The sequence below is a fragment of the Schistocerca americana genome, chromosome 1, assembly GCF_021461395.2.
Source record: "Schistocerca americana isolate TAMUIC-IGC-003095 chromosome 1, iqSchAmer2.1, whole genome shotgun sequence".
NCBI classification, from domain to species: domain Eukaryota; kingdom Metazoa; phylum Arthropoda; class Insecta; order Orthoptera; family Acrididae; genus Schistocerca; species Schistocerca americana.
This window is the reverse complement of record NC_060119.1, coordinates 301,365,961-301,393,141: the sequence shown is the minus strand read 5'-3', so window position 1 is coordinate 301,393,141 and position 27,181 is coordinate 301,365,961. Positions and strand designations below refer to the sequence as shown.

Genomic DNA, 27,181 nt, shown 5'->3' with positions numbered 1-27,181 from the left:
TAATTTTGGTGACATTTTACACATTTTGAGGTAGCTCTTTGTTACGAATACGTGATATGGAATGATATAATGAATTTTATATATTGCAGATAAGTTCTGCATGAGCTCGTTTAATATTTTCGCCTAAGCGAACAGAAAGATCTTCTGACTGTCATTTGAGGAATAAATGCACCCATTCTTCTTCTGGCAAATTATTACGAAATTTCTTTTCTTTTTGGCCAGATTTATCAAGGTAGCCTTTAACTAAATATCTAATATCCAATTTAGTGAAGGGAAATCTCCACTATGCAGCCCTCAAGATACATTGCTTCAACATTTCTTCTTCTTCTTCTTCTTCTTCTTCTTCTTCTTCATTTAGCACTGGCTGTCCTCCCATTTTTTTCGGATGTGCTTACTGCACTTTATTTTGTAGGGTTGATTTAAGAATACCATTCAAATCTCACGCTTTTCTGTATGATAATTTACCACTCTGAATATCACGAACAGCTTCATCTAAAAGTTCCGGGTCATAATTACACCATACTGCAGCACCTCTCCTGCTCTTATACGTTATTGCCATTGTCCGAAATCACCATACACAATATACATTTTTACAAAAACCCTCGTCATTTTATAACCTTGCACAAGAAACTCGACAAACTTGTACAGGAATTGTCTCAATGCTGTTAGTTACTGAGCACATCAACAGTTAAGGTTACAATAACTTCCCACTCGGCGCAACAATAGAAAGTTTCCACTTTACGATAATGCATGGATTTTTAACATTGAGACTGTTCGTCAATTATTCACCTAGGGAAACAACTGACGCAAAATAAAAGTTGTGGAAAGTGATAAATGCAATCTTGCACTTAAAATAACTGGCGCACGGATGTTAAAATAAGTAACTCTTTGTTTCTATGCAGTGGCAAAGAGCAAATAAGTCATACTGTCTGAATTCGCCCCCGTGTCCAAAATCACCCCATTTGACGGTACCTTCAGAATTTTTACATCACTTCTCTTGTTTTAATGTTTTTAATAGAGCTCTTTTGTTCTTGACCGCCGTGTTGCATGGACCAATCTTGTTCTATTTGTGACTAACAAAATGTGGATAGCTTGTGGAAGAAAAGTATTTTATTTCTACGAGTTACGAGTAAACCTGTTCCTATGTGCGTCACGAACCATCTTTGGAATGCACTGGAATAATTTTTAAGAAGACAACCACCGCATCGTCATTGGCATTGTCATGCTATGAGACACAAGAGGCAATAATTATTAACAGGAGAAAAAACTTACAACGTTCATTCTCCTCCTCCATGTTGCAGAAGACTGAAAGCAGTACCTATCATTAAGTCCTACATGGTGCTTCTGTAAAGGAGAAAGCTTTTGACAGGCATTGTTGATTGTGATGTCTTCATACATCTCTCTCATCAAATTAATTGTATTTTTATAACCACTGCTAGTAATTTCTTTCCTGTTCCATTTGTATTTAGAGTGAGAGAAAAATGACTGTCTGTATGCCTCTGTACAAGACTCAGTTTCTCTTATATTCATAGTCCTTACATGAAATTTACATTGGCAGCAGCATAATCAGCCTGCAGTAAACTTCAAATGATGGTTTTCTAAATTGTCCCAACAGTGTTTTGAGAAATCATGACTCAGCAAATGATTTGTCATGCACAATAGATCACACGACACCTTGAATGTTACCCAAAACATCCCCTTAATCAATAAAGTTATCTGAAAACACCTTTCCCAACTTCAAGTGCATAATGTAATTGGTGACAGAAAGTAAAATAGGGTCCTTGTTTGGATGAAATGACATGAAGAAGAAATCGGTTTTCCACAAAAGCAAATTCATTTCAAACTGACAAATTTCTGTTAAACATTCTTTTCGAAAAATCAGGTGATTTGGGCAAATAAATCATTACATGCCTGACTGGACTTCACTGCACATTACATTCAGCACTAGATAAAACATGGTCTAAGAGGTCCTGACTTAATACATATCAGCCACCCATTGAAAACGTCAGCTAAAAAACATCAAACAAAATAATTAGATAGATGTCTTCTATGGATTATGAAAGTCTACACCACAGTTTTAAAACAAAGATTTTTTTTATTTAAAATGTTTGTGATGTGAGCCCTTAGTCTGCGCCCTAGATATCCTGGGTGTAAATCTGTACATTCCAAATCTGCTGACTTACAAGGGTGTGCTGAAAAGTAATGCCTCTGAACGTTTTATAAAAAACTTTAAAAGCTTTTTAAATAAAACAAATGTTACTAACATCTTACATCTTTGTTTTTCAAGTCTATGTATTTATTTCTCAACTCAGTCACACTGGCGACTAACACATTCCTCCCAACAACTGGCCAGTTTGATGATACAGTCACCATAACATTTTTGACTTTGTACACAGAGCCACAACCTCACCTCTGCTTGCACCACTTCATCATTATCAAAGCCAAGTCCTCGAAAGTGTTTTTTAAGTTTTGGAAACAGATGAAAATCAGATGGGGGCCAAGTCAGGACTTTATTGGGGACGATCGATGACAGTGAACACAAGGCGTCTGATTGTTGCAAACATTGCAGCGCTCAAGTGTGGTCTGACATTGTCGGGCTCAAGGAGAAAGTGCTCCATGTGTGAACAAACTCTTCAAATTTGAAACTCAAATACAGCACATTGCCCACCAACAGCTACAATACCATGTTACATGCTACAATTCTTGCAGCAGAGGGCTGCAAATATGTAGATATGAAAAAGAAAGATGTAGAATGTTAATGATGCAGTACTTAGGACACTCCATTGGAGTAAAGCCAGATCCATGTCTGAAGGAAGCAGTAGACATTTTTTCTGTCCCTACAGAAGTGAAAGAGTTGCAAAGCTTTCTTGCACTGGTGAATTATTATCCTTAATTTGTAAAATATCACACCACAGTAAGTCCTTAACAAAGTTATTGAAGAATGGTCTGCAGTATGCCAAATTGCCATGCAATGAATTAAAGATGTGTTACCAAGATACCCTTAATGATATACCCTGACTTTGAGAAGCTGTTCATATTGTCATGTGTCGCCTCAGATTTGATGTAGGTTGTGTTTTGAGCCAGGAACAAGATAGCAAAGAAAACCCAACCAGTTATGGTTCTTGTCAACTCAACAAGACAAGTTAATCACTGTGCCTTCAAAAAAGAATTCTTAGCTTTGGTGTTCGCTGTCAACTACAGGAACTGTTATTTGTACGGCAGAAAGTTCGCCATGGTGACTGTCCATGCTCCCCTTTGATGACTCTTGAATTTGGAAGACTTCAGTAGTGCAAACTTCATCAAAACAAAGATGCCTCAAGTATAAAGGTCTCTTTAGTGCAAACAGATGTACTTATTGCAGAATTGAAGGAAGTGCAGAGAGAAGATACTGACTGTAAACAACATGCCACACTCCTCGATTTCACATCCAAAGATGGTATATTGTAATGCAAACTCCTCTCGGAAATTGGTTGGTAATATTGAAAGCCCTTCAAACTCTTATTGTTGCTCAACGCATGATTAGATTAGATTTACTTTCTTTCCAATTAATCTGTAGTGAGGATGTCCTGCAGGTTGTAGAATATGTCAGAAAAACAATAATACATCACAAATATTTACAACTAAAGCAAATATGCTAATTTACCTTCCACAGGTCCCAAGTGGAATGAACGTCAATTTTTTTTATGAACACTATACGAAAGGATCATTTTACAACTCTCATTTACTAAGACCGCATTAATGCACCGAATTTAAAATTAATTTTTTATTTATTTATAAGGTAATAAACATATAACTACTACAATACTTATTTACAATGAACACATTACTGCACTGAAATAGTGCACAAGTTAGATTGAAAACAAAAACACACACACACACACACACACACACACACATACACACACAGAGTGAAAGAGAGAGAGAGAGAGAGAGAGAGAGAGAGAGAGAGAGAGAGAGAGGGGGGGGGGGTGTTCTACTGAGAAATTCATCAATGGAGTAGAAGGAGTTGGCCACCAATAAATCCTTCAGGCTTCTATTAAAATGAATTTCATTGGCTGTTAAGCTTTTTATGACTGCTGGCAAGTTACTGAAAATGTGTGTTCCTGAATAATTCACACCTTTTTGAACAAGAGTAAGCGACTTTAAATCCTAGTGAAGATTATTCTTATTTCTAGTACTGATTCCATGAACTGAGCTGTTGGTTGAAAAAAGGGATATATTTATAATGACAAATTTTTAATAAGGAATAAACATATTGGGAAGCAGTAGTTTGTATCCTAATTCCCTAAACAGGCCTCTGCAGGATGTTCTCGAGTTCACACCACATATAACTCTTATTGCATGTTTTTGTGCCTGGAAAACTTTAGCTTGGCTTGATGAATTACTCCCAAAAATAATCCCATATGACATTATGGAATGAAAGTAAGCATAATATGTCAGCTTTTTCATTTTTATATCCCCTATGCTTGAAAGAATTCACATTGCCAATTGAGATTTGTTTAGATGCTTCAGCAGTTCTGTGGTGGTGTTCTCCCAGTTGAATTTATTATCAAGCTGTAATCCCAAGAATTTATCACCGTCCACTACTTCTATCTGCCAACAAGACTGTCACTGTGGCAAAAAGAACCAGAAATGTGTGAACTGCTACTTGTAATTAGTGGCAGAAATGGCACCTTGATGTAGAAAGTTATATAGGCATGTGTCTGCAGTGTGGGCAATGGGCACAACATATGTGGCTGCAAAGTCCATTACAGCCTTTGCTAGGCACTTGTAGGCCTTTTGCAATCATGGATTCAGACATCATGGGACTTTTTCCCAGATACAACTGAAAAATAAATATTTTCTTCAAGTATAGAGTATTTTTCTTTGTACTTGGTGGTAGTGCCAGTTCCAGATGTAATGGACGGGACTGTGACAAAAGTATTTGTGACTCACTTGATGCTACCTTTTGCAAGGTCTGATGGTATGTTGGTGGACCAGGGAACAAATTTTATGTCCGGATTTTCTGTGCAACGTGCAAATTGTTAAGAACTGAAAAGTGGAAAACCATCCCCTTCCACCCCAAAGTGAATGGCTGTGTTGAATGAATTCACAAGACGATTGTTTGAATGTTATCCCATTTATAAACTACACACACAATGAAACTGCCGGGAAAGTTTCATACCAGGGCACACTTCGCTGCAGAGTGAAAATCTCATTCTGGAAACATCCCCCAGGCTGAGGCTAAGCCATGTCTCTGCAATATCCTTTCTTCCAGGAGTGCTAGTTCTGCAGGGTTCACAGGAGAGCTTGTGTGAAGTTTAGAAGGTAGGAAATGAGCAATTGGCAGAAGTAAAGCTGTGAGGACAGTGTGTGAGGCGTGCTTTTGTAGCTCAGATGGTAGAGCACTTGCTCGCAAAAGGCAAAGGTCCTGAGTTTGAGTCTTGGTCCGGCACACAGTTTTAATCTGCCAGGAAAGTTTCATAACAGCGCACACACTGCTGCAGAGTGAAAATCTCATTCTGGGAACACACACAATGACAAATTGTTATCTTCCACACATTTTGTCTTCTTATAACAGTTAAATTTGCAAATCAACAGGACATGCTCTTTATGGTAGTCCTTATGAGTTCTCCTTTGAAACCCACAAACTGCCTCCCAGTGCTGGTCTAAAGGAATTAAAGAGTTTAGCATGTCACTGTAAAATGATCTGCCAAAAAAAATGCAGCATAGTTATCTCAAAACCACTTCAAGGTTAGTTCAGAGAGGTAATAGAGGAGCAGTATTACCCCACATAGACAAGGTGATTGGGTGTCATTGTGAAACCTAGCAATTAAAAAAGGAAAGACAAAGAAGTTCTCTCCAGACTATGAGGGACCCTATCAAATTATGTGACTAATATCACCTGTCAATGCCAAAATATAGCTTGCCGACAACTTTGTAATTGTTCACTTCGACAGACTGAAGTCTATCATGGGCAAGTCATGTCACCCCTGCCTGCTGCGACTATAGAACTGCCAAGGGACAGGGTACACCTTGCCAACAATACCTGGAAAAGAAAAAAAATCTGCCGCCCCTTCACAGCCAAGATATCTTTTGAGTTCCAAGAACCTCTACGACCTTCAGTCATGGGATTAGGTGCTTTCTATCATTTCATTTGTTGGTGATTCTGGTCCTCTACATCTCTGTGACACGTTAAGTAGTCTTTATGTGTAATGTTGCCTTTACCGTGCTCTCCATTTTGGTCTCTCGCTTTTCTTTCCTTGGAATGTGCAAATTCATGCCATCAGATATCTTGTTTTGCCCTATCATGCAGCGCCACTTGTCTGCAGTATATAAACTGTCTGTATTTATGGTTTTGTTCTTGTTTGATGCTGTGCTACTCTACTACATATTTATGGAGGTGGTGAGAATGGGGATCGATCTTTCTTCGAGCTGTTGATTATTTACTGTTGTGGAGTCCCTGCAGTTCCACAGGAACAGACACACGTTTTATTTCAATTTGAGCTACTAATCAATTTGCATTCAGTTAACTCATTCAATAGTTCTTGGAAGAATATGAGTGACAGAAGCTACACACCTGTGACACATTGCTAACACTTTAGTCCTATACTATCTTCTGAAATTTCTGTACAGTACAGAATGGGAGACTGTGGATTAAACCAAGGTTCTTGCCATTTGCCCTCACATTGTACTGCCACATCTCATGCCTGTGTACTATAGCACATAGTGTACTTTGATTACCAAGCACAGCTGTGCACAATGGACTCTGTACTAGTGCTGTGCTGGAATGTGCGGCATCAGTCTTAATATTAATGCCTGAGAACAAGCATAGACTAGCCACAGCCTGGCCTTTCTCCTCTGTCCCACGGAACTCTTCTCACTCAAGATGATGACCACATTTCTCAAAACTCTTACTGACCCCTCACCAATGAGAATAGTATATAATCTTCTCTATTGGAATTGCAGACATTTTATGGACGTTGTCCACACATGTGAGTTTAATCTTTTTCTTTTCTTAATGCTGCACTGTAGACATTACAAATATTAAAGGCCTCACTTCAGCCATTTCCAATAAATTCTACTTTGTGTCTGCTGCTCTCTTTTTATCCTGCATAACGTAGACATGAAACCCGCAAACCCGCTCCTAGCACAGTAGTACACATTCGTATGCCAACTAGCTCCGCAGACGACGAGGAGATTGAAGAAATGTATGATGAGATAAAAGAAAAGAATCAGATAGGGAAGGGAGGCGAAAATTTAATAGTCATGGTGGACTGGAATTCGACAGTAGGAAAAGGAAGAGAAGGAAAAGTAGTAGGTGAATATGGGCTGGGGGTAAGGAATGAAAGAGGAAGCCACCAGGTAGAATTTTGCACAGAGCATAACTTAATCATAGCTAACACTTTGTTTAAGAATCATGAAAGAAGGTTGTATACATGGAAGAGGCCTGGAGACATTGGAAGGTTTCAGATAGATTATATAATGGTAAGACAGAGATTTAGGAACCAGGCTTTAAATTGTAAGACACTTCCAGGGGCAGATGTGGACTCTGACCACAATCTATTGGTCATCTAAATCTACATCTACATGGATACTCAGCAAATCACATTCAAGTGCCTGGCGGAAGGTTCATCAAACCACCTTCACAATTCTCTATTATTCGAATCTCATAGTGCGGGGAAAGAATGAACACCTATATTTTTCTGTACAAGCTCAGATTTCCCTTATTATATTGTTGTGATCGTTCCTCCCTATGTAGGTCGGTGTCAAGAAAATATTTTCGCATTCGGAGGAGAAAGTTGGCGATTGGAATTTCATGAGAAGATTCAGTCACAACGAAAAATGGCCTTTCTTTTAATGATTTCCAGCCCAAATCCTGTATCGTTTCTGTGACACTCTCCTCCATACTTCGTGATAATATGAATTGTTGAGTAAAACTGAAGAAACAGCGAAAATGTGGGAGTTTAAGGAGTTGGGATCTGGATAAACTGAAAGAACCAAAGGTTGTAGAGTGTTTCAGATAGTGAATTAAAGAACAATTAACAAGAACGGGGGAAAGAAGTACAAAAGAAGAAGAATGGGTAGCTTTGAGAGATGAAATAGTAAAAGCAGCAGAGGATCAAGTAGGTAAAAATATGACGGCTAGTAGAAATCCTTGGGTAACAGGAGATATATTGGAATTTTATTGATGAAAGAAGAAAATATAAAAATGCAGTAAATGAAGTAGGTAAAGAGGAATACAAACGTCTCAAACATGAGATCGACAGGAAGTGCAAAATGGATAATCAGGGATGGCTAGAGGACAAATGTAAGGAGGTAGAGGCATATCACTAGGGGTAAGAGAGATACTGCCTGCAGGAAAATTAGAGACCTTTAGAGAAAAGAGAATCATCTGTATGAATATCAAGACCACAGATGGAAAACCAGTCCTAAGCAAACGGAAAGCAAAGAGGTGGAAGGAGTATATAGAGGGTCTACACAAGGGCGATGCGCTTGAGAACAATACTGTAGCGGCACCACCATTTAGGATAGGGAAAGGTAGTTTTGTGAGATATTCTGAGCACAAGTTAGAGCCATGCGTGGGCCGGATTGCATTAAGTTTCACTGACCAGCGGTTGCGAAGTGGAATGGAGGTCACAGGGCCGTTGAACCACTGAAAAGAGTAAACGCAGCAGTTCCCATGGTGCAAGCTATAGGCAGAATGCGCCCACTGGCGCAACTGGGGTGTGGTGCGTACATGACGCGTTAGAGAAACAGAGGTGCACAGGCAAGTATAAATAGGTGTGGCAACTCTCCTGGACCGTGGGGCATTACACTCTGTCGGGCTACACGCAGCAACAGATGAAGCGACAGCATCCCAGTTCACAGCGGGTCATTGGTTCGACTCTCTGAGGCCGAAACGGGGTCCGCAGCCAGCCAGGGCGAGCCACTCATCGGCTCGCTACCGCAGGCAGTCGTCTTGGCTCCCGACACTGGCTGGAGACTTCCGAGGCGTGGTCACTGAGTCGGCTGCTGGCACAGCCATCCTGACGTAATCTGAACTCTACAGCTGGCGAACAAGGCCGGCACATCACAGTGTTGCATTGCACAGGCCGCTGGGGGTGCTACCTCAGCACTGCGGGGCTTGTGACGCAGACCGAGGTGAACAGAGCTCTGTAGAGGAAATGAATAAATCATTTGGAAAGTTCTCACTGAGTTTTAATACGGCACATCGTGGCACCCGTCCACTATGCGTGGTGTCAAAACGCTGCCTTCAGCATCTGACATCACAACAATATTATGGAAATGGAAGAAGATGTAGATGCAGATGAAATGGGAGATATGACATTGCGTGAAGAATTTCACAGAGCAATGAAACACCTAAGTTGAAACAAGGGCCCGGGAGTAGACAAAATTCCATTAGAACTACTGATGACCTTGGGAGAGCCAGCCGTGACAAAACTCTACCATGTGCTGAGCAACATGTATGAGACAGGCGAAATACCCTCAGACTACAAGAAGATTATAATAACTCCGATCCCAAAGAAAGCAGGTGTTGGCAGGTGTGAAAATTACTGAACTATCAGTTTAATAAGTTGTGGCTGCAAAATACTAACATGAATTCTTCAAAGACGAATGGAAAAACTGGTAGAAGCTGACCTCAGAGAGGATAAGTTTGGATTCCGTAGAAATGTTGGAATGTGTGAGGCAATACTGACTCTATGACTTATCTTACAAGATAGATTAAGGAAAGGCAAACCTAGGTTTCTAGCATCTGTAGATTTAGAAAAGGCTTTTGACAATGTTGACGGAAATATTCTCTTTCAAACTGTGAAGGTGGCAGGGGTCAAATAAAGAGAGCAAAAGGCTACTTACAATTTGTACAGAAATCAGATGCCAGTTACAAGAATCGATTGGCATGAAAGGGAAGCAGTGTTTGGGAAGGGAGTGAGACAGGGTTGTAGCCTATCCCCGATGTTATTCAATCTCTATATTGAGCAGCAGTAAAGGAAACAAAAGAAAAAATTGGAATAGGAATCAAAATCCATGGAGAAGAAATAAAAACTTTGAGGTTCGCCGATGACATTGTAATTCTGTCAGAGACAGCGAAGAACTTGGAAGAACAGTTGAACGGAATGGACAGTGTCTTGAAAGGAGGAGATAAGATGAACATCAATAAAAGCAAAACAATGATATTGGAATGTAGTCAAATTAAATCAGGTGATGCTGAGGGAATTATATTAGGAAATGAGACACTTAAAGTAGTAGATGATTTTTGCTATTTGGGGAGCAAAATAACTGATGATGGTTGAAGTAGAGAGGATATAAAATGTAGACTGGCAATGGCAAGGAAAGCGTTTCTGAAGAAGAGAAATTTGTTAACATCAAGTCAGGATGTCTTTCCTGAAAGTATTTGTATGGAGTGTAGCCATGTATGGAAGTGAAACATGGAAGATAATTAGTTTAGACAAGAAGCGAATAGAAGCTTTCGAAATGTGGTGCTACAGAAGAATGCTAAAGATTAGATGGGTAGCTCACATAACTAATGAGGAGGTACTGAACAGAATTGGAGAGAAGAGAAATTTGCGGCAGATCTTGACTAGAAGAAGGGATCAGTTGGTAGGACACGTTCTGAGGCATCAAGGGATCACCAATTTAGTGATGGAGGGCAGTGTGGAGGATAAAAATTGTAGAGGGAGACCAAGAGAAGAACACACTAAGCAGATTCATAAGAATGTAGGTTGCAGTAGTTTCTTGGAGATGAAGAAGGTTGCACAGGACAAAGTACCCTGGAGGGCTAATCAAATCAGTCTCTGGACTGAAGACGACGATGACAACAACAACAACAACAACAATAATAATAATAATAATGTTACTGTACACATTAGGTGCAACGACTTGGCCCTGTACACATCAGGTGCAACGACCTGGCCTTTTGTCATCCAACTGCTTAATTCAGTCACTCGACAACCCCACACAGATACTGGAAACTTTGCTTTTTTTCTTATATGCATCTACAATGTTGTCAACCATTTAGTGTGATAATCTCACAGTGTGAGGTGAAAAAGATGAGGTTTTCATTTTCCATTACTGCAATCAGACCCAATTTGCGCCAGCTGCCCTTTGAGGAATGGAGCGATATTTTGTGACACATTACAAATGAACACAACGCTCTGATAAAATGCTGTAACTTCCTTTATAAATGGTTCACCACTAACACGAAACAAATAAACAACAGGTCACAGTCATGCAGGTGTTCTTTCGAAACCTGCGAGTGACAGAAACCAGCTCAGATTCTAGCTGTGAGGTATTCAAAATTCTCAGCTGGTTCTTTCTCGAAGTCTACGATTTATCTGGGTACACCCTAAATCCTTTTTGTCTGCTTTTTAGCAGAAACCTTGTTGGGAAGTGTCACTGTAAAATTACATTGGTTATTGTATGATGGAAAATATACCAATATTTATCTACAGCCCCATCTCCACGTTATTTCTGCGTGTGTTTTGTTCACCAGCATTTATATGCCCACATGGCTGGTACACTGTAGCATGTTGTGTTCAGAGACAGATTCATGAGCATTAACAGGTGGAGGAGGATTGGGTCAATTAATGTGAACATGTGATTAATTATGCACACTATTGTGAAATCAGAAAAACAAAGAGTGAATCAAACAGTTTCTACGGACCTAGTAAAGGTTAAGACCGTTTAAGTGAAGATGTGCTTAGTGGCTCACGGAATTGTCTTCTAATTACAACATAGACTGCTGACATAATACTGGATTACCAGGTCTCTTGCATCATAGCAGTGGCGGTTCACTTCGATCATTAACTAAGAAGCAGCACATTAACAAGAATTCAATCTTTATTGCCAACATTTGGATTTCCCTTAAAGATGCACTGGCATAAGCCAGTCAACAATTGTTGATTTGTTAAAGAGCTTTCTATTTAACCTCCTCTGATGCATATCAGATGTGGTGTTTAATGTTTTAGTAGTTGTGATATCTGGCATATTGCATATGATGATTGACGTTTTATTATTTGCTACATTTCATGTATTTTTGTACGTGTAACACACCTGCTAGTTCCTTCAATGCAATTATGCTTGAGCTACTCTGCACTGTTGTGTAACCGCTCGCCAGTCCATTGTGACATCCTTATACAAGACGTCATCTTACACTTCATACTGATTGCCTCCCTTGCATTCTCCACTCTCAATTGCACTGCTAAGCAGCATTCATATTTGTTTTATCAGTTTATATGAAATCGTTTTTACATTACTCCAAGGACAGCTGTGACAGTTCTTTCCTCCTTGTATACACTTCATTTATTATTGCATTAGTAAAAAACTATTCATTCAAATCCTAGATCAGTAGCTTACTGTTTTTACATGAAACCCCTCAAATGGATCACTTCCAGTGCCTGCACTGCCTCTCATCCTACCAGTATGTTGGCCCAGCCTGCCTCACATGCTGCTTGACTATGTGCATTTTCCTCATCATTTAGCAATCACTGCTATCCTCAGCCTCTTCTCCAATTCACAGAGTACAAACGAGCTTGCATACCTCACACTGTAGAAACCTAGTGCACACCTCTATCCTGTTCCCTAACTGTAACGAAGCAATCAGTTGCCCTTTTTGACCCATTCCTTCCTTGTGAATTCCTGTCTGTCCAGTGCAGCAAGCCTTATGTAGTGCACAATGTATGGACTACATCTACTACAGTCAATTGAGAAATTCAATGACCATGAAAGTGACAGATCACTATGGATTGTGCTATTGCACATATTGATGACGTGAACCCTCAACAATGTATTATATTGATTATAACACTACCGAACTCCATCTCAACTCCTCTATCTCTTGTTTTTCTTGGGATAGCCAAATGGCTTCTACTATATATTTGAAGGGCTACTGTAAGTGACTCCTGAGCCTCAGTCACCTGGCAACAACAATAAATGGAGGGCAAATTCACTGAAGGGAATGAGGCATGGACCCTCCCTTAGGTTTTTATATTCATCTATAAGTTGTAGTCATGTAACCCTTCATTACAAGTATAGGCAGACAGAGAGCTCCTACTGATGCTAAATCCTTGAGTTGATCTCTTAAGACCCCCAGGTGCACAAATGCATGTGAGCTGAAAAATGAACTACTACTCTGCTAAACCTACAGCCAAAGCATTGTACCTAGAACATAAGATACAGTTTGTATCTTAACTGATGTTGCACTTTAAGTAGTTCATTCTTTTAAGTAAAGAAAAAAAAAAAGAGAGAAGAAGAAAGAAAAGGGATGTTTAAAATAAAGCACAGGCCCACATTTTTATGTATGATACAAACTGTTAGTAAAAATATTTGCTATTGTTATTATTATTATTATTATTTCTAAGATACTTCATGGGCAGTGTGTGGCAGTTAAAGAGTTCATCAGCAGACATCTTTGCATCAGAATGTATATGTCATGTAGTTTCCATCAACACATGGATAACTGAATGGGTCCCTCAGAAGAGTGACATCGAGAATCACCACTGAACATTGCATATTCAAAAAGTAAAGATCAAATATCATAGCTGTAGCTGTTAGTATCTTTCAGTTCAATTCTGATGTCCATAATGATAACATATAGTATATGTTCACATAATAAATGTACATGGATCTACAGTCTAGGGGTATTTATTTATAAATTATAGAAATAAGTAATACCTCAAGAAGAAAACTGCATCAAGTTTATTTTTTTATAAATTTGCAATCCCAAAACCTTTGTAGTACCAAAAATGATCACTTATAAATGCTCTGTCCTCAAACAAGCTCACTCCAACCCTTCTCCCATTTACCCATCCACACAGACAAGTATGACAATATGCAAAGAAAAAAATGAGGCTTGATCATAAATTTTGTACAGAAATTTTACATTTGCATCTTCATACACCCATTCATCCAAAAAGTTGTGAGACAGATTTTATTCCTGGTGTTCAAGTGATATTAGTGCAGTAACTATGCAATAGCTACAGTGGTAGCTTGGATTAACAACTATAAACAACAGATGTGTATTCAAACAGCCAGTTGGTGGCAGGCAGTGTGAAGTAGTGGACATGTGGCTATGTGTGTCAATGCTGTTGTGTCATGAATCTCAAAGGAGCAACCTCTAAATCAGGTGTTGAAGATGTTCTCCGGAACATTCTGAAGAAGAGAAAACTGTCTGCAAAGTTTGCTCTGCACAACTTGACTCCTGAAGAAATACAACTACATGTCAATGCCTGTCATGACTTGATATAAATGCAAAACGTGGACAATTCTTTTATTGAAAAAATAATCATGGATGACAAGACCTGGTGTTATCACTATGAACCTCCCACAAAATGAAAAAGTGCAGAAATTCACACAAAGGGTCAATGCTTCATAACTGACAATCAAGCGAATGTGATGTGCAAGTTGAAAATTATCCCAAAGAATGACTGCCTGACACTTTCACAAGGTTATATGAAAGTTCTGTCTGCTGTAATCAAGTGGAAAAAGATTATGTATAACCACCAACTTAACTTTTTTCTATTAATCCAGTGACAAAACTTTTTGAACTGACGGGATATATGCTCTGCAAGCTACTGTACAATGCTTGACAGAAGATACCTTGCACCAAAATTTGTGACGACCTATCTCGTTTCATTAAAATAATGAATGATAGAAGTATAATGTATGCCCAACTGTACATTCTAATCTCTCTCATCTTATTATTGTGAACCCTAAATGAGACACACAAGAGGGGTTGTAGACTTTCTGTGCAGTGTACTTTGAATACCACTTCTCTACATTTACCCAACAGGATTTTGTGAAAATAACCACTTAAATTCTGCAAGCGCCTCTGTTACACTTTTTATACAAGCTATACAAATTGATTGCAATGCTATCAGTGAATCTCTAAATTCATTTGGCAGAATAAGGATAATATGTGGTGTTCACCTGAAAACAGGCCAATCATCTCCAATGAGCACTTCCCCTTCCAACTACTTGCACGGTGTCATCGTGGTCTCACCACAGCCTACAGTTGCTTGTTTATCAGCAATCGAGTGGGCCAGTGTCTCTTCAACTGTTTCCTCAACATGAAGACTCTTGCACTCTCACTCATTGAAGAGGCATTGCTTCTTCATTAGTCCGCTTGCTGTCAGAGTTTTGTTCCAATTTATTCTCATTAATATTGCACTGTTGGTCAGGCTATCTTTTGGTTATTACTACGGCTGTTGTTATGATTATTATGGGTATTTTTCTAATATAGTTCTTAAGAATGTCAGAAAGAAAGAACACTGGAAACCATATTTTTAATGAGGAGTGACAGATTACGTACTTTTTTTGTATGCAATTTTCATGAGAAATCATAATGTCTAATATGTAAAAAATCTTAAGCAATTTGTTCAATGAGGCAACACACAGGCATTACTTTCATGGTGAATGATGTGTTTTAGTGGATAAGATAAAAAGAGAGATACAAGACTTACCTCAACCTTCAAGTCTTACAATTAAACAAAAAACATGCATCATATGTGGTATGCTTAGAAACAGAAAAGGCTCAGAAATGTGTCAGTGACGATGTACTCATGAAAGAATGTACAACAGAAATGACAACCGCATTTGTTTACAATGATACTGCTGAACAATTTAAAACACCTGCTTTGTCACATAGAGAAAAAAGTCAAATTCTTGATATAGGACATAATATAAAAAAAGAAACTAAGCAATTTAATTTCAAAATTTGGGTATTATTCTCCGTACATGGACAAGAGTACTGATCGAACAGAACTCTGTTAACTATTAATTTTTATTTGCATAATATCAAATGACTTGTGTGTGCATGAGGAGTTACTTTATTTTAGTTTCTCAGAATAACAGGTTTGGATATTTTCAATTCAGATAAAGTGTGTCGATGAAGCTTTTCTTTTAAAAAAATGCAATTTGTACCAATGGTGCACCACCTATGGTTGGTAGCAAGAATGGTTTAGTTGTTCAGTTAAGAAACAATAGAATGAAGTTTAGCTTTGCATTGCATTACTCACAGGAAGCACTACATGGGAAAAGTGTTAGGATGTTGCCCACAAAGAAAGATGTAATGAAAATTACAAATTAATATGCAGAGGAAATCAATCATTATCTTAATGAAAATTTGAACAATTTTTTGGAGAAGCTGATGCGAAAAACAATGATGCACTACTTCATCCTGAAATTCATTGGCCAAGCTTTTTTTTTTACTTAGAAAATAATTTTGCAAGTTTTTGATGAGAGAGATAAAACACAGATACTACATAATTTGAATTTGCTTTTGCTGGCAAAGGAGCACGCTATTTCCAATACATTTACTGATATTAATGGATTCTGGCATAAACTTATTTTTTGTCATTTCCCAGCTGCTGTGAACTGAAACACAAATATAAGAAAGCAAAAGTTTCAAGATTAACTTCCATTATTGATGACGTTCCAATGAGATATTCGTAATTGTTCAAAAAATTTTAAATCTTTACAGCCAGATATCATTTTCTTTCATAATCCAATGAAAATTAGTCTTGGAAGTGTTAGAAGTGATATTCAAGCAGTAGTCTGCTGTTTACAAAACGATCCATTCATGGTTTCGAGAACAGAAAGAGGTGCTGCAATTTCTGAAGTCATGCCATAAGATCAACGTACATTTACGAAATTACATTTTCTTCAATGAAGTACATTAAATCTGTTCAGCATAATGCAAAGGCCAATGAGTAGTTGGTACATCAACTTCGTTTTGTACAACACTAAATGAAACTGATATTGCAGAACTTGTCACAAGTAAGTGAAATAAATCTAACCAAAATATTTAAATATTATGAGAAGGATAGACACTGCTCACCATACAGCGGAGATACCGAGTTGCGAATAGGCACAGCAAAATGAGCTTTCGGCCAACAAGGCCTTGTTTGCCAAAAGCTCATTTTCTGACTGTCCTTTTGTTGTGCCTATCTGCGACTCAGCATCTAAGCTGTGTGGTAAGCAGTAACTATCCTTTCCATAATATTGTTACATTCTGTCCTGGATTTTCCATAGTCAAAATATTTAATGATCTAGTTAGTATAAGTACAGGAGTTTCACATAATAGCCAAATAAAAATCAAAGTTTTAGTATTACTGTCTTAGGGCATTTATGTTTAGGGCATAATTACAGCTCACAGTCCATGATGACTGTCACCCTGCAGTTGACTGGCATGGCTATTATGGAGGGTGAAGCATTCATTGGAGGGGAATGGCTCATGAGCCATACTTTACCAGGCCTGCTCTAGAACCTCTTGTGTACATCTCTTTCGACAGTTGGACATACTTACAACAGCCCCACAGTACATTTATTCTGTTATTAAATTTGCTGTCAATAATTAATTACAGTGCATAAACAACAGTAACAGTCATACATATAATACTAGAAGGAACAATGTGTCCCATCACTCAGTCTTAGTTTGGCACAGAAAGGAGATAGGGATTCAGCCATGAAAATCTTTGACAATTGCCCAGTAATGTAAAGAATTTGATGGATAGTAGACTTAACTTCTAAAATAAACTGAAATCATATCTGCGTTATTACTACTAATACTCCACAGAGACGTGAAAGTAAAAGGGACACTAACTACCTCGCAGAACTAGTACTTCCTTTATCACAGAAGAGAGAAGGATGTTGTTGGGGGTGAGAGACTCAAATGTAGAGTGCAGTTTGAGTGATCCACCCATCCTCTTTAACCATTTCCCACATATCACTCTCTCCTCTTTAATGAAGGAACTATTAGATCCGAAATCTAGTAGAGGTGCTCTTTTTCTTATATGCACTAAATAATTCATCTCCTGAAAGCAATTATTGGCCAATAGTTCTGCCTCAACCTATTGATATGAGTTTTTGTAAGATTAAGGGTTACAATGTTACACGTGAACTAGTTGTAAGCCTGTTCTATTATGCTCCTGGCTGTATCTGGTATGGATGTGATAGAGCACTTGTATCAGCTTAGCAGTATCATCAGCAAACATCACAGATTTTTATTGTCCTCTAATATCCTAGGTAAATCACTTTTGTATGGTGGATTAAGAACACTAACAGGCCAAGCACTGAATCTTGTGGAGCACCATATTTCATGTTGCCCCACTCTGAATTCATGTGATATCATTTGTTAGTGTGATTCCCTATTTTCTAATCTTAAAATAATACTCCATTCATGGAAGGGAAAACATTTTAATGCTGTATCACTTTAATTTACCTTGTAGAATTGCACATTCTAGATACTCAAGAGGCTGTGGCAAATTCACAGAAAATTGCAACAGTGTTGATTTTTATTTTTTAGTTATACTCTACTGAATTCATAAGATTATATAGGGCAGCTATAAATGATTGATTCATTTTCGAAGTTCTATATTTTCTGAAGTATTGCATGTACAAATATGATTGATGCTTGAATAGAACTTTAAACTCATGAAGTTTTCACTCTGCTCACTAGTTGGCACTCCAATGCAGTGCAGAAAAGGGTTTTTGTTGTTGGAATATGCAAGATACTTACCTGTTCAAAGGAATTGTGGAAAATAACCACCACGTAAACAGAGCTTTGCGCATTGGTATCGACAATCTAAGGGCACTGGTGGTGGTGGTGGTGGTGGTGGTGGTGGTGGGGCATGTGAGGATTTATCAAGGCCTGATTTTTGGTCCCGGGACAGACAGTTCACAGCCGATTTTCAGAAGGAAATAATTTACTGTTTCAACCAACAACAATGCATCAACTTAATAGTGGAATTAGTGCAACACAAATAGGACATGTGTTAAAACAATGACAGTGTATGTTCAATAGTGTCCCATGTACTGTATTATTCTGCAAAGAGCAGTGTGGTTAGGTTTTTACTGCTCATAGATGTTCAATAGTAAACTATTGTAGCAGTATGCTGACATTTGCCTGCAGACTATTAATGAGGCTTATCAAAAGTTAACCAATAGTGAAATGGACATCTATCTGTGTAATATTGTGGGCTTGTGAACAGTGAGAGTAAAGAAATGAGAAACGCAACTGTTCACCTGTTGGCTACATCATTTATAGTAGTCAGTATTGAACTTCCACCCCCCATTTTTCAGCCAGTATAAAAATACAGTACATTGACACTCAGCACTATCAACGAAGAACAATAAAGCAGGCAAACGTCACAGGTACTTAATCTCATTTGTTTTACTGAGTTTATTCATTTCACTGAAGAAGTTTGCAACTGAGCTTGTAGCAGGCAACCCAGTTGACTTCTGTTAGAATTAGGTGTGTGACACTAACAGTAAGTCAAAGTGTGGTTGGAGTCCGAGCACTGAGGACACACAACACCACTAGAGGACCATGACTAAGTCAGAATTTCAAATACTTTGGATATAAATGGAATAATCAATTAGCTAAAACAACAAAAGCATATTGCCATTAATACAGCTGTGTTGCGAGATGGAGAGTAGAATAACTGATCTATTGCCTCAGTCTCTTTCTCTCCAGGATACTTTACTTACCTCTCAGACAGTACTGACTTGAGTTGCTGAAAGATGCTCCACCTCAACAGATCCATTTCCACTTACACTACCACTTCCTGCATCTGTAACCATACCATCACCTCCTGTAGTGCCCTCACTGCTGCCTGCACCAGAATCTGGGCTGTCTGAAGGAGGCTGCAGAGGACCGTTTGTCTCAGCAGTGACAGAGCGCTTTGGTTTCTTATCTGAAGCTGCAACACCATTGCTACGAGCTGTCTTCTTTAGCCCAGGAAAGCTGGGGAGTTTCTTGTCCCTTGTTCGCAGGGAACTGGCACGTGGAGTGAGTCGTTCTCCATCACCCTCTCCCTCCTCTGTTATTGCACTCAAGTTCTTCGACTCTGGAGTTCCACTCACACTGCCGTCCTCTTTTGAAGTTTGGATTGGAATGTCGTCTGTGCAAAAATCAATAATGTATCATTCTTTTGGAAATAGTTGTTTTGAAAAATATTGAAAAAGAAAGGAGGGAGGGAATGGAGAAAATACTACAGCTAGTCAATGAAGTTACATTAAAGGTTTATTAAATAATTCCAAACACAGTAACTTAATAACATCGGAGATGAAACACACATTCTGACCATCATCCAGTTGTGACATAAACCAGTTTGCTTGTTTAAATTTTCAAATGCTATCTGGGCCTTTGCAGCCTCTGATGATGTCTCCAGCATTAGAAGCTGAAACATTAGGCAGAGAAATACGCACTGGACCATGGACTAATGTCCATAAAACAACAACCTAGTTTTTTTGAACAGGATTCCATAAGTGTTAATATTCATTTATTATCAATTATATGGGTTTGGTTTATATAGGGAACTTTTGAGCGAATGCTAATTTGCTAATTTCAGCTTTTTCAGTGGAAGTTGGCATCATAAAATGTAAAAGTTATGGTATTTTAATTTAACGATCTGAGAGTAAATTTCCAGGTGCCCTTGATCCAGCCAATGTCAGGTTTGGACTGGTATTGCACTACTTCAGTTTCATCAAGAACCCACCATACACATATATATAGGCTCTTATTGCACTGGGTAAACACTCCCCAAGGCATTTTAAAGCTACTGGCAGTTTTCCATGGAGGGGAATCTGTCTACCACTTCTGTCTGCCTCTAGTGAAGTCATGTGGTTAAATGCGACATTTTTCAGTGTTTGTGCAAGGCCATCTGACGAGGGAATGGGTACCAGCCTATTATTAACCTTCGCAGATGAGGAAAACTAAAAACCACATACAGGATTAGTCCACAAGGTAGATTCAATCTAGAGCCAAAGACTCTGTGTGCCATAGGCATGCACTTTAATGTGCTCAGCAATCTGGGCAGCTAAACAGTTTCCAGTATTACATTGTATTTATCACAAAACCTTTATGCAGTGCATTACAAGCAAAACAAAATAAATCATACAGAATGACAACATATTTGGACAGATTAGCATAGTTCCATGTGAATAAACCTCACTAATGGAGCATATGACACGCTTATGATCTTTCATTCACACCTAGGAACGCCGATCCTCCCTCTTTATCCCTTATTGTCCTTTTGATTCAACTGACTCATTAGAAGTTGTGTTTGCGTTATAAATACTAATACACATTAGAGACCAGAGGCACCCTCTTTAGCACAGGGTCACTGCTACTCTACAAGGATGCTGGAACCGTCTCTGGGTGGAAATGAAATGTCAGTTTCATGATTCCACCTACAATGTGCTCGACTTTCAGGAATGGTCAGTAATAAAGTAAATCACCAATGTATTATCACAAATGGCAACATGTCTTGCAGCAGCATGTATGTGAAGAAAGAGGAGATGAGAATAAGCACGACAAGTCCATGACAAAGTCATGTTTTCCAGTATGTCACATATGAAACTGAGTTCCTCATACAAATGCTACGCTAATATATGAAGCAGAAGAAGGTGGCATTCACAAAATCTGTCATGACAACCTTTACAGAACCTAATGTGTTTACTATCAATTACAATGGTTTTGTACCTATCGGAATGTTAGTTGTTACAAACACTTTTTTGTTTTATATGAAAATTGGAGCATTTAGAGACTGCACTAAAAATGACATCTCTTTGAAGGAAAATGAAAGGTTCTCCGATAATAAATTGTCTGTGATATTTACAATCTTCTGCCGAGTATACACTGGACAAAACACTGCTCAGTTCTTAATTATACAATAGGCTTCTGTCCTAAAAAGCACTTCTCTCCGACATTCTGCTTTCACTTTCATGGAACTGGCAAAGATCAGTGAGCTGCATGCAAAATGGCGCAGATATTGTACCAGCTTTTACCAATGTCACAGTATAAGAAGAATAATCTGCTGCCCTTATTAGTGAACACATTATAAGGAATAATGAAGTTCTATTGGTTCATAAATTGTGTGTTAATTGTTCCTAATTTCACTTTTGAGGAATGGACAAATCCAGTGTTTCCCAGAGTCCAATGCTAAAACTTACAGTGCTCTTCTGTATCATTTTTTTGGTTTGTAGCTGTTGTACATTTTAACATTCAGTGTAACGCAAAAGGAACTGTAACTTCATTACAAGACTGACAATAACAACTGACTATTACCACACTACAATCTGTAGAATTGGAGTGCTATAAATTATCCCACATTTTGCTCTCAACTAAAAATGTTACTTACAATACCAACATTAATTAAGGAACAACTGGAAAGTAGAGCAAACTGAAACATATCTTCTATCTGTAAGTAAATAGATTTTATAGATACATACTACTAAAGGAACATTGCTGACACAAAAGACAATGATGAGTAAACAAAATCAAGAAACATTTCTCAGAGAAAAAAAGCAACTCATCCAACAGTCAGGAAAAAAATACAACAAAAAGGATTCTACAAGAAATGAATGAAGAACATTATACCCCAACAGTCAGCTGAGTGGCACAAGAAAACAGTTAATGTGAAATAAAGAGAAACATTTTGATAAGAGAAGCCAAACTACAGTGATGTAAAGAACAAACTTGAACAGTATCTTTGCCTACTCTGCACAGAAAAATTTGCAAATATATACAGTATTGTGAAGACATGACACAACCAGCATTTTATATGAAAGGACTAGGAGTATGATTACATGTCTCCCTGACCCCTGAACTCTCCATATACTAAAATATTTTCATTGATTATTGTACAGCTTAACCAAACTTTAGAACTGATGTAAGATAACCATAATAAGTTGCTGTTTATGCTAACTTTTAATATGCAAATGGCTTCAGTCTAAGACCATCACCCAGCACCTATTGTACAAGCATCATCATGACTATAGAAAAATCTAGTATTTTTATACAAACAATAGTTACAGTTTATATTAACAGCAAGAGTTTGATATACATGTCAAAAAAGAACACAATGTCAAAAACTTTATCAATATGGAAGAGACAGATTGCTACTCGCAACACAAGAGGAAGCGATGAGTCACAGGTAGATAAAATGGAAAAGAACACTAATAACAAAAAAAATGGCTCTGAGCACTATGGGACTCAACACACTAATAACATCTTCAGCTTTCAGACAAAATCCTTCTCCAGAAGCAGAACTGTAGGACGTGCACATATTCACAAAACACGGTTACTGTGGCTGGGTGCTAAAGCCCAACTGGGAATGCATCTTACATGAGCAGCAATCTAGCTATGGTAGGGATGAGCATAAGGAGGTGACATGCTAGGGGGAGGGATATCCGGATAGGGGTGGCGAAAGATCAAAGTTTTGCCTGTGGGAGCAAGCAGGGACAGGATAGGGCTGCCAGGTGCTGCAGGGGATTAGGGTAGGAAGGGGGGGGGGGGGGAGGGAGAGGTTGTTCGCCACCCCCCCCCCTCCCCCCCCCCCCCCTTCGATGCAGTCCACCATCAATTTCTCCCCTGTACCAGCCTCTGTCTGCCTCTACAGCTCTCTCTAGTATCATGGTAGTTATTCCCTGACGTCTTAACACATACCCTATCATCCTGTCCCTTCTTTTTATTAGTGTTTTCCATACATTCCTTTCTTCGCCAATTCTGAGGAGAACCAACTCATTCCTTACCTTATCAATCCACCTAACTTTTAACATTCTTATGCCGCATCACATCTCAAATCGTTTGATTTTTTTCTGTTCCCATTTTCCCTACGACCATGTTTCACTATCATAAAATTGTATGCTCCAAAGACAAATTCTCAAAAATTTCTTCCTTAAATAAAGGCATATGTTTGATACTTGTGCATTTCTTTTCACCAGGAATACCCTGTTTGCCAGTGTGAGCCTCCTTTTTATGTTCTTGCTTTGTCCATCATGAGTTATTTTGCTTCTGTGGTAACAGAATTCCTTAACTTCATCTACTCAGTGATCACCAATTCTGGTGTTAAGTATCTTGCTGTTCTCACTGTTGTCACTTCTTATAACTTTCGTCTTCCTATGATTTACTGTCAACCCATAGTCTGTACTCATTAGGCTGTTCATTCCAGCCAACAGCTTCCGTAATTCTTTTTCAATTTCACTGAGGATAGCAATGCCATGAGTGAATGTGGACACTGATATCTTTTCACCTTCAATTTTAATCCCACTCTTGAACCTTTCTTTTAATTCCATCATTGCTTCTTCGATGTGAAAGACTACCCCTGTCTTACATATTTTTTAATGCAAACATTTTGTTCTTGGTCTTCCAAGTCTTATTACTCCCTTTTGGTTCTTGCACATACTGTATATTACCCCAATTTTTCTCAAAATTTCAAACATCTTGCATCATTTTACATCATTGAATGTTTTTCCCACAACAACAAATCCTATGAATGTGTCTCGATTGTCCTTCAGTCTTTCTTCCATTATAAACTGTAACATCAGAACTGCCAGGTGAATTTACTTTTCCTAAACTCAAACTGATCATCATCTAACTTATCTTTAATTTTTTTTCCATTCTGTTGTGTATTATTATTGTCAGCAACTTTGATGTATGAGCTATCATGCTTATTGTGCAACAATTCTCTCACTTGTTGGCTCTTGCTATCTTCTGAAAGCCTGATGGTATATCGTCAGTCTCATACATTCTAAACACAACATGAACAGTCATTTTGTTGCCACTTCACCCAATGATTCTAGACACACTGATGGAATATTATCCATCCCTTCTGCCTTCTTTGATCTTAAGTCTTCCAAAGCTCTTTTAAATTCTGATTCTAATACTGGATTCCCTATCTCTTCTAAAGTGACTCCTGTTTCTTCTTCTATCATGTCATCAGACAAGTCTTCCCCCTCACAAAAACCCTCAATATACTTTCTCCACCTACGTGCTCTCTCGTCAGCATTTAACAGTGGAATTCCCAACGCATTCTTAATGTTACTGCCCTTGCTTTTAATTTCACCACAGGCTTCTTTGACTTTCCTATATGCTGAAGCAGTCTTTCCACCAGTTATTTCTTTTTCAATTACTTCACATTTTTCATGCAGTCATTTCTCCTTAGCTTCCTTGCACTTTTTATTTCATTCCAAAGTAACTTGTATTTCTGTATTCCTGAATTCCTTTGAACACTTTTGTACTTCCTTCTTTCATCGATCAACTTAAGTATATTTCTTGTTACCCAGGCTTTCTTTGCAATTACCTTCTTTGTACCCAAGTTTCTCTTTCCAACTCTGTGATTATCCATTTTAGAGATGTCCAGTCTTCTGGAACTGAACTGTACTAAGCTACCCACTACCATAGTATCTATAGCCTCAGAGAACTTCAAGTATATCTCTTCATTCCTCAGTATTTCCATATCCAATTTCTTTGCACACTGGTTCTTCTTGACTCGTCCTCAAACTTCACCCAATTCTTCACAGTTACTAAACTACGGACCGAGTCAATACCTGCTTCTGGGCATGCCTTATGACCCAATAGCTGATTTTGGAACTTCTGCTTGACCATGATGTAAATCTAACAAGAATCTTCCTGTATCACCTGGCCTTTTCCAAGTATAACTACCCCTCTTGGAATTCTTGAACAAAGTACTCATTATTACTAGCTGAAATTTATTACAGAACTCAAATAGTCTTTCTCCTCTCTCATTCCTAGTACCAAGCTCATATTCTCCTGTAACCTTTCTTCTACTCCTTCCTCTACAACGGCATTCCACTCCCCCATTCCTCTACAACGGCATTTTCATCTCCCTTTACATACTGTATTACCCTATTGATTTCCGTATATACTTTATCACCTCATCTTCAGCTTCAGCTTGCGACATTGGCATGTATACCTGAATTATCATTGTTGGCGATGGTTTGCTGTCAATTCTGATAAGAACAACCCTATCAGTCCAGAATCTTTTGCCAATGTACAGATCACTGTGACACTTTTTCATTTACAGGCTACATGTCCTGTGGATACACACCATGTGCCTTAATGCAGTGGTTTCCATTACCTTTTGCATCACCATACTCTTGATCATTGCTGATTCTTCTGCCTTTAGGCCGCAAAAGGCAAGGCCTTTGGAAAGGTCTATACTTCTGTCCGACTGAGGCTTTTGGAGGACAGGCTCATGACTGTGTTATGGGTCTGTTTAGGCTCTGGGTTCTGTACGGGGATGGGAGGGAGTTTCTGAGGGTGTGGTAAATTTGGTAGGTCTGCAAGGTGGGTTTTGTGGCTACGAGAGAAGTTTGATGGATGCTCTTGTAGTGGTGGTGGTTAATAGTGGTAGTCCAAAGTGTGAATATGAGAACAGATTGGACAAGTGTTTTGAGTTGGTGGTGTACATGCTGTTCTGATTTGTAATGGTTTCAATCTGGGAGATAGGATGCAGGAATTTTGGATTGTGGAGCAGGAGAACTTAATGAATGGAGAGGAGGCTGTGCAGGGAGGCTTAGGACTGACTGATACGGTTTTGAAGGACTAGATTATTGAGCGCTATGGACTACCTGAATTTGAACAGACAGAGGTCATTGTGAAACCAGGGATTGCAGATGGAGATGGTTAATTTGATGGTCAGGCTTTTTGGGGGAATTCCACAAATTAGGCTACAACATAGAAAGTGTGTGTGTGTGTGTGTGTGTGTGTGTGTGTGTGTGTGTGTGTGTGTGTGTGTGTGTGTGTGACTGGGTTCTGGCTAGTGATAGGAGACACTTTCCTGTGTTGGCAGATGGAAGGACGAAGGAGGATAAAAACGCATAAAAATATGTAAAATTATGTAAAAATATTTGGGAAAAATCTAAAAAATAAGAAATAGATGAGGTATATTGAAAAAAGACGAAACCTGCCTATAGAGAAAAATGGAAACAAAATAAATTCAATGTGAAAATAAGATAAAAGAAAAGGAAAAAATGAATAAAAAGATGACAATAGAGTGGGTTGCAAGTCTGTGGGTGGGAAGAGGGTATAATTGGATTATGTGAAAACAACAAAGTGCATGCATGGAGAGGTGGGGGGGAGGGTGTTAGATATAAGATGTACCAAATGGCATAAAGAGGTAATTTGAAGATCCAGGAATAATTACATTGGCGGGGGGGGGGGGGGGGGGGGGTGTATTATGTGGGACATCAGACATTACACATTACACCTGCTGCAACTGGCATAACAACACAACCATGCACTGTATGTGGATGGCACCATTTATAAAGGGTGGATTGGAAGTGGTTCAGGAGCTAACAACAAAACACTGTTTACTGTGGCTTCACATGGGGATCTCTGCCCTTGTGGACCAACATTTCGAGCCTACTGCCTGTAACCTACCCACCAATACAGAAG

The 27,181-nt window shown here is 38.7% G+C and overlaps 1 protein-coding gene across 5 annotated transcripts in view; it reads right to left on the bottom strand.

Moving 5' to 3' along the window:
• The window catches only part of LOC124595447 (hyccin), a 165,216-nt gene that overhangs the window by 19,805 nt on the left and 118,230 nt on the right, over positions 1 to 27,181 (bottom strand). For all 5 annotated transcript variants that reach the window (XR_006978207.1, XM_047134193.1, XM_047134205.1 and 2 more), the window contains one exon: positions 19,468 to 19,880. Coding sequence is in view for 4 of the 5 variants with exons in the window: in XM_047134193.1 (XP_046990149.1) it covers positions 19,471 to 19,880 (410 nt within the window). In the remaining variant the exon portion in view is untranslated. The remainder of the gene's footprint in view (positions 1 to 19,467; positions 19,881 to 27,181) is intronic.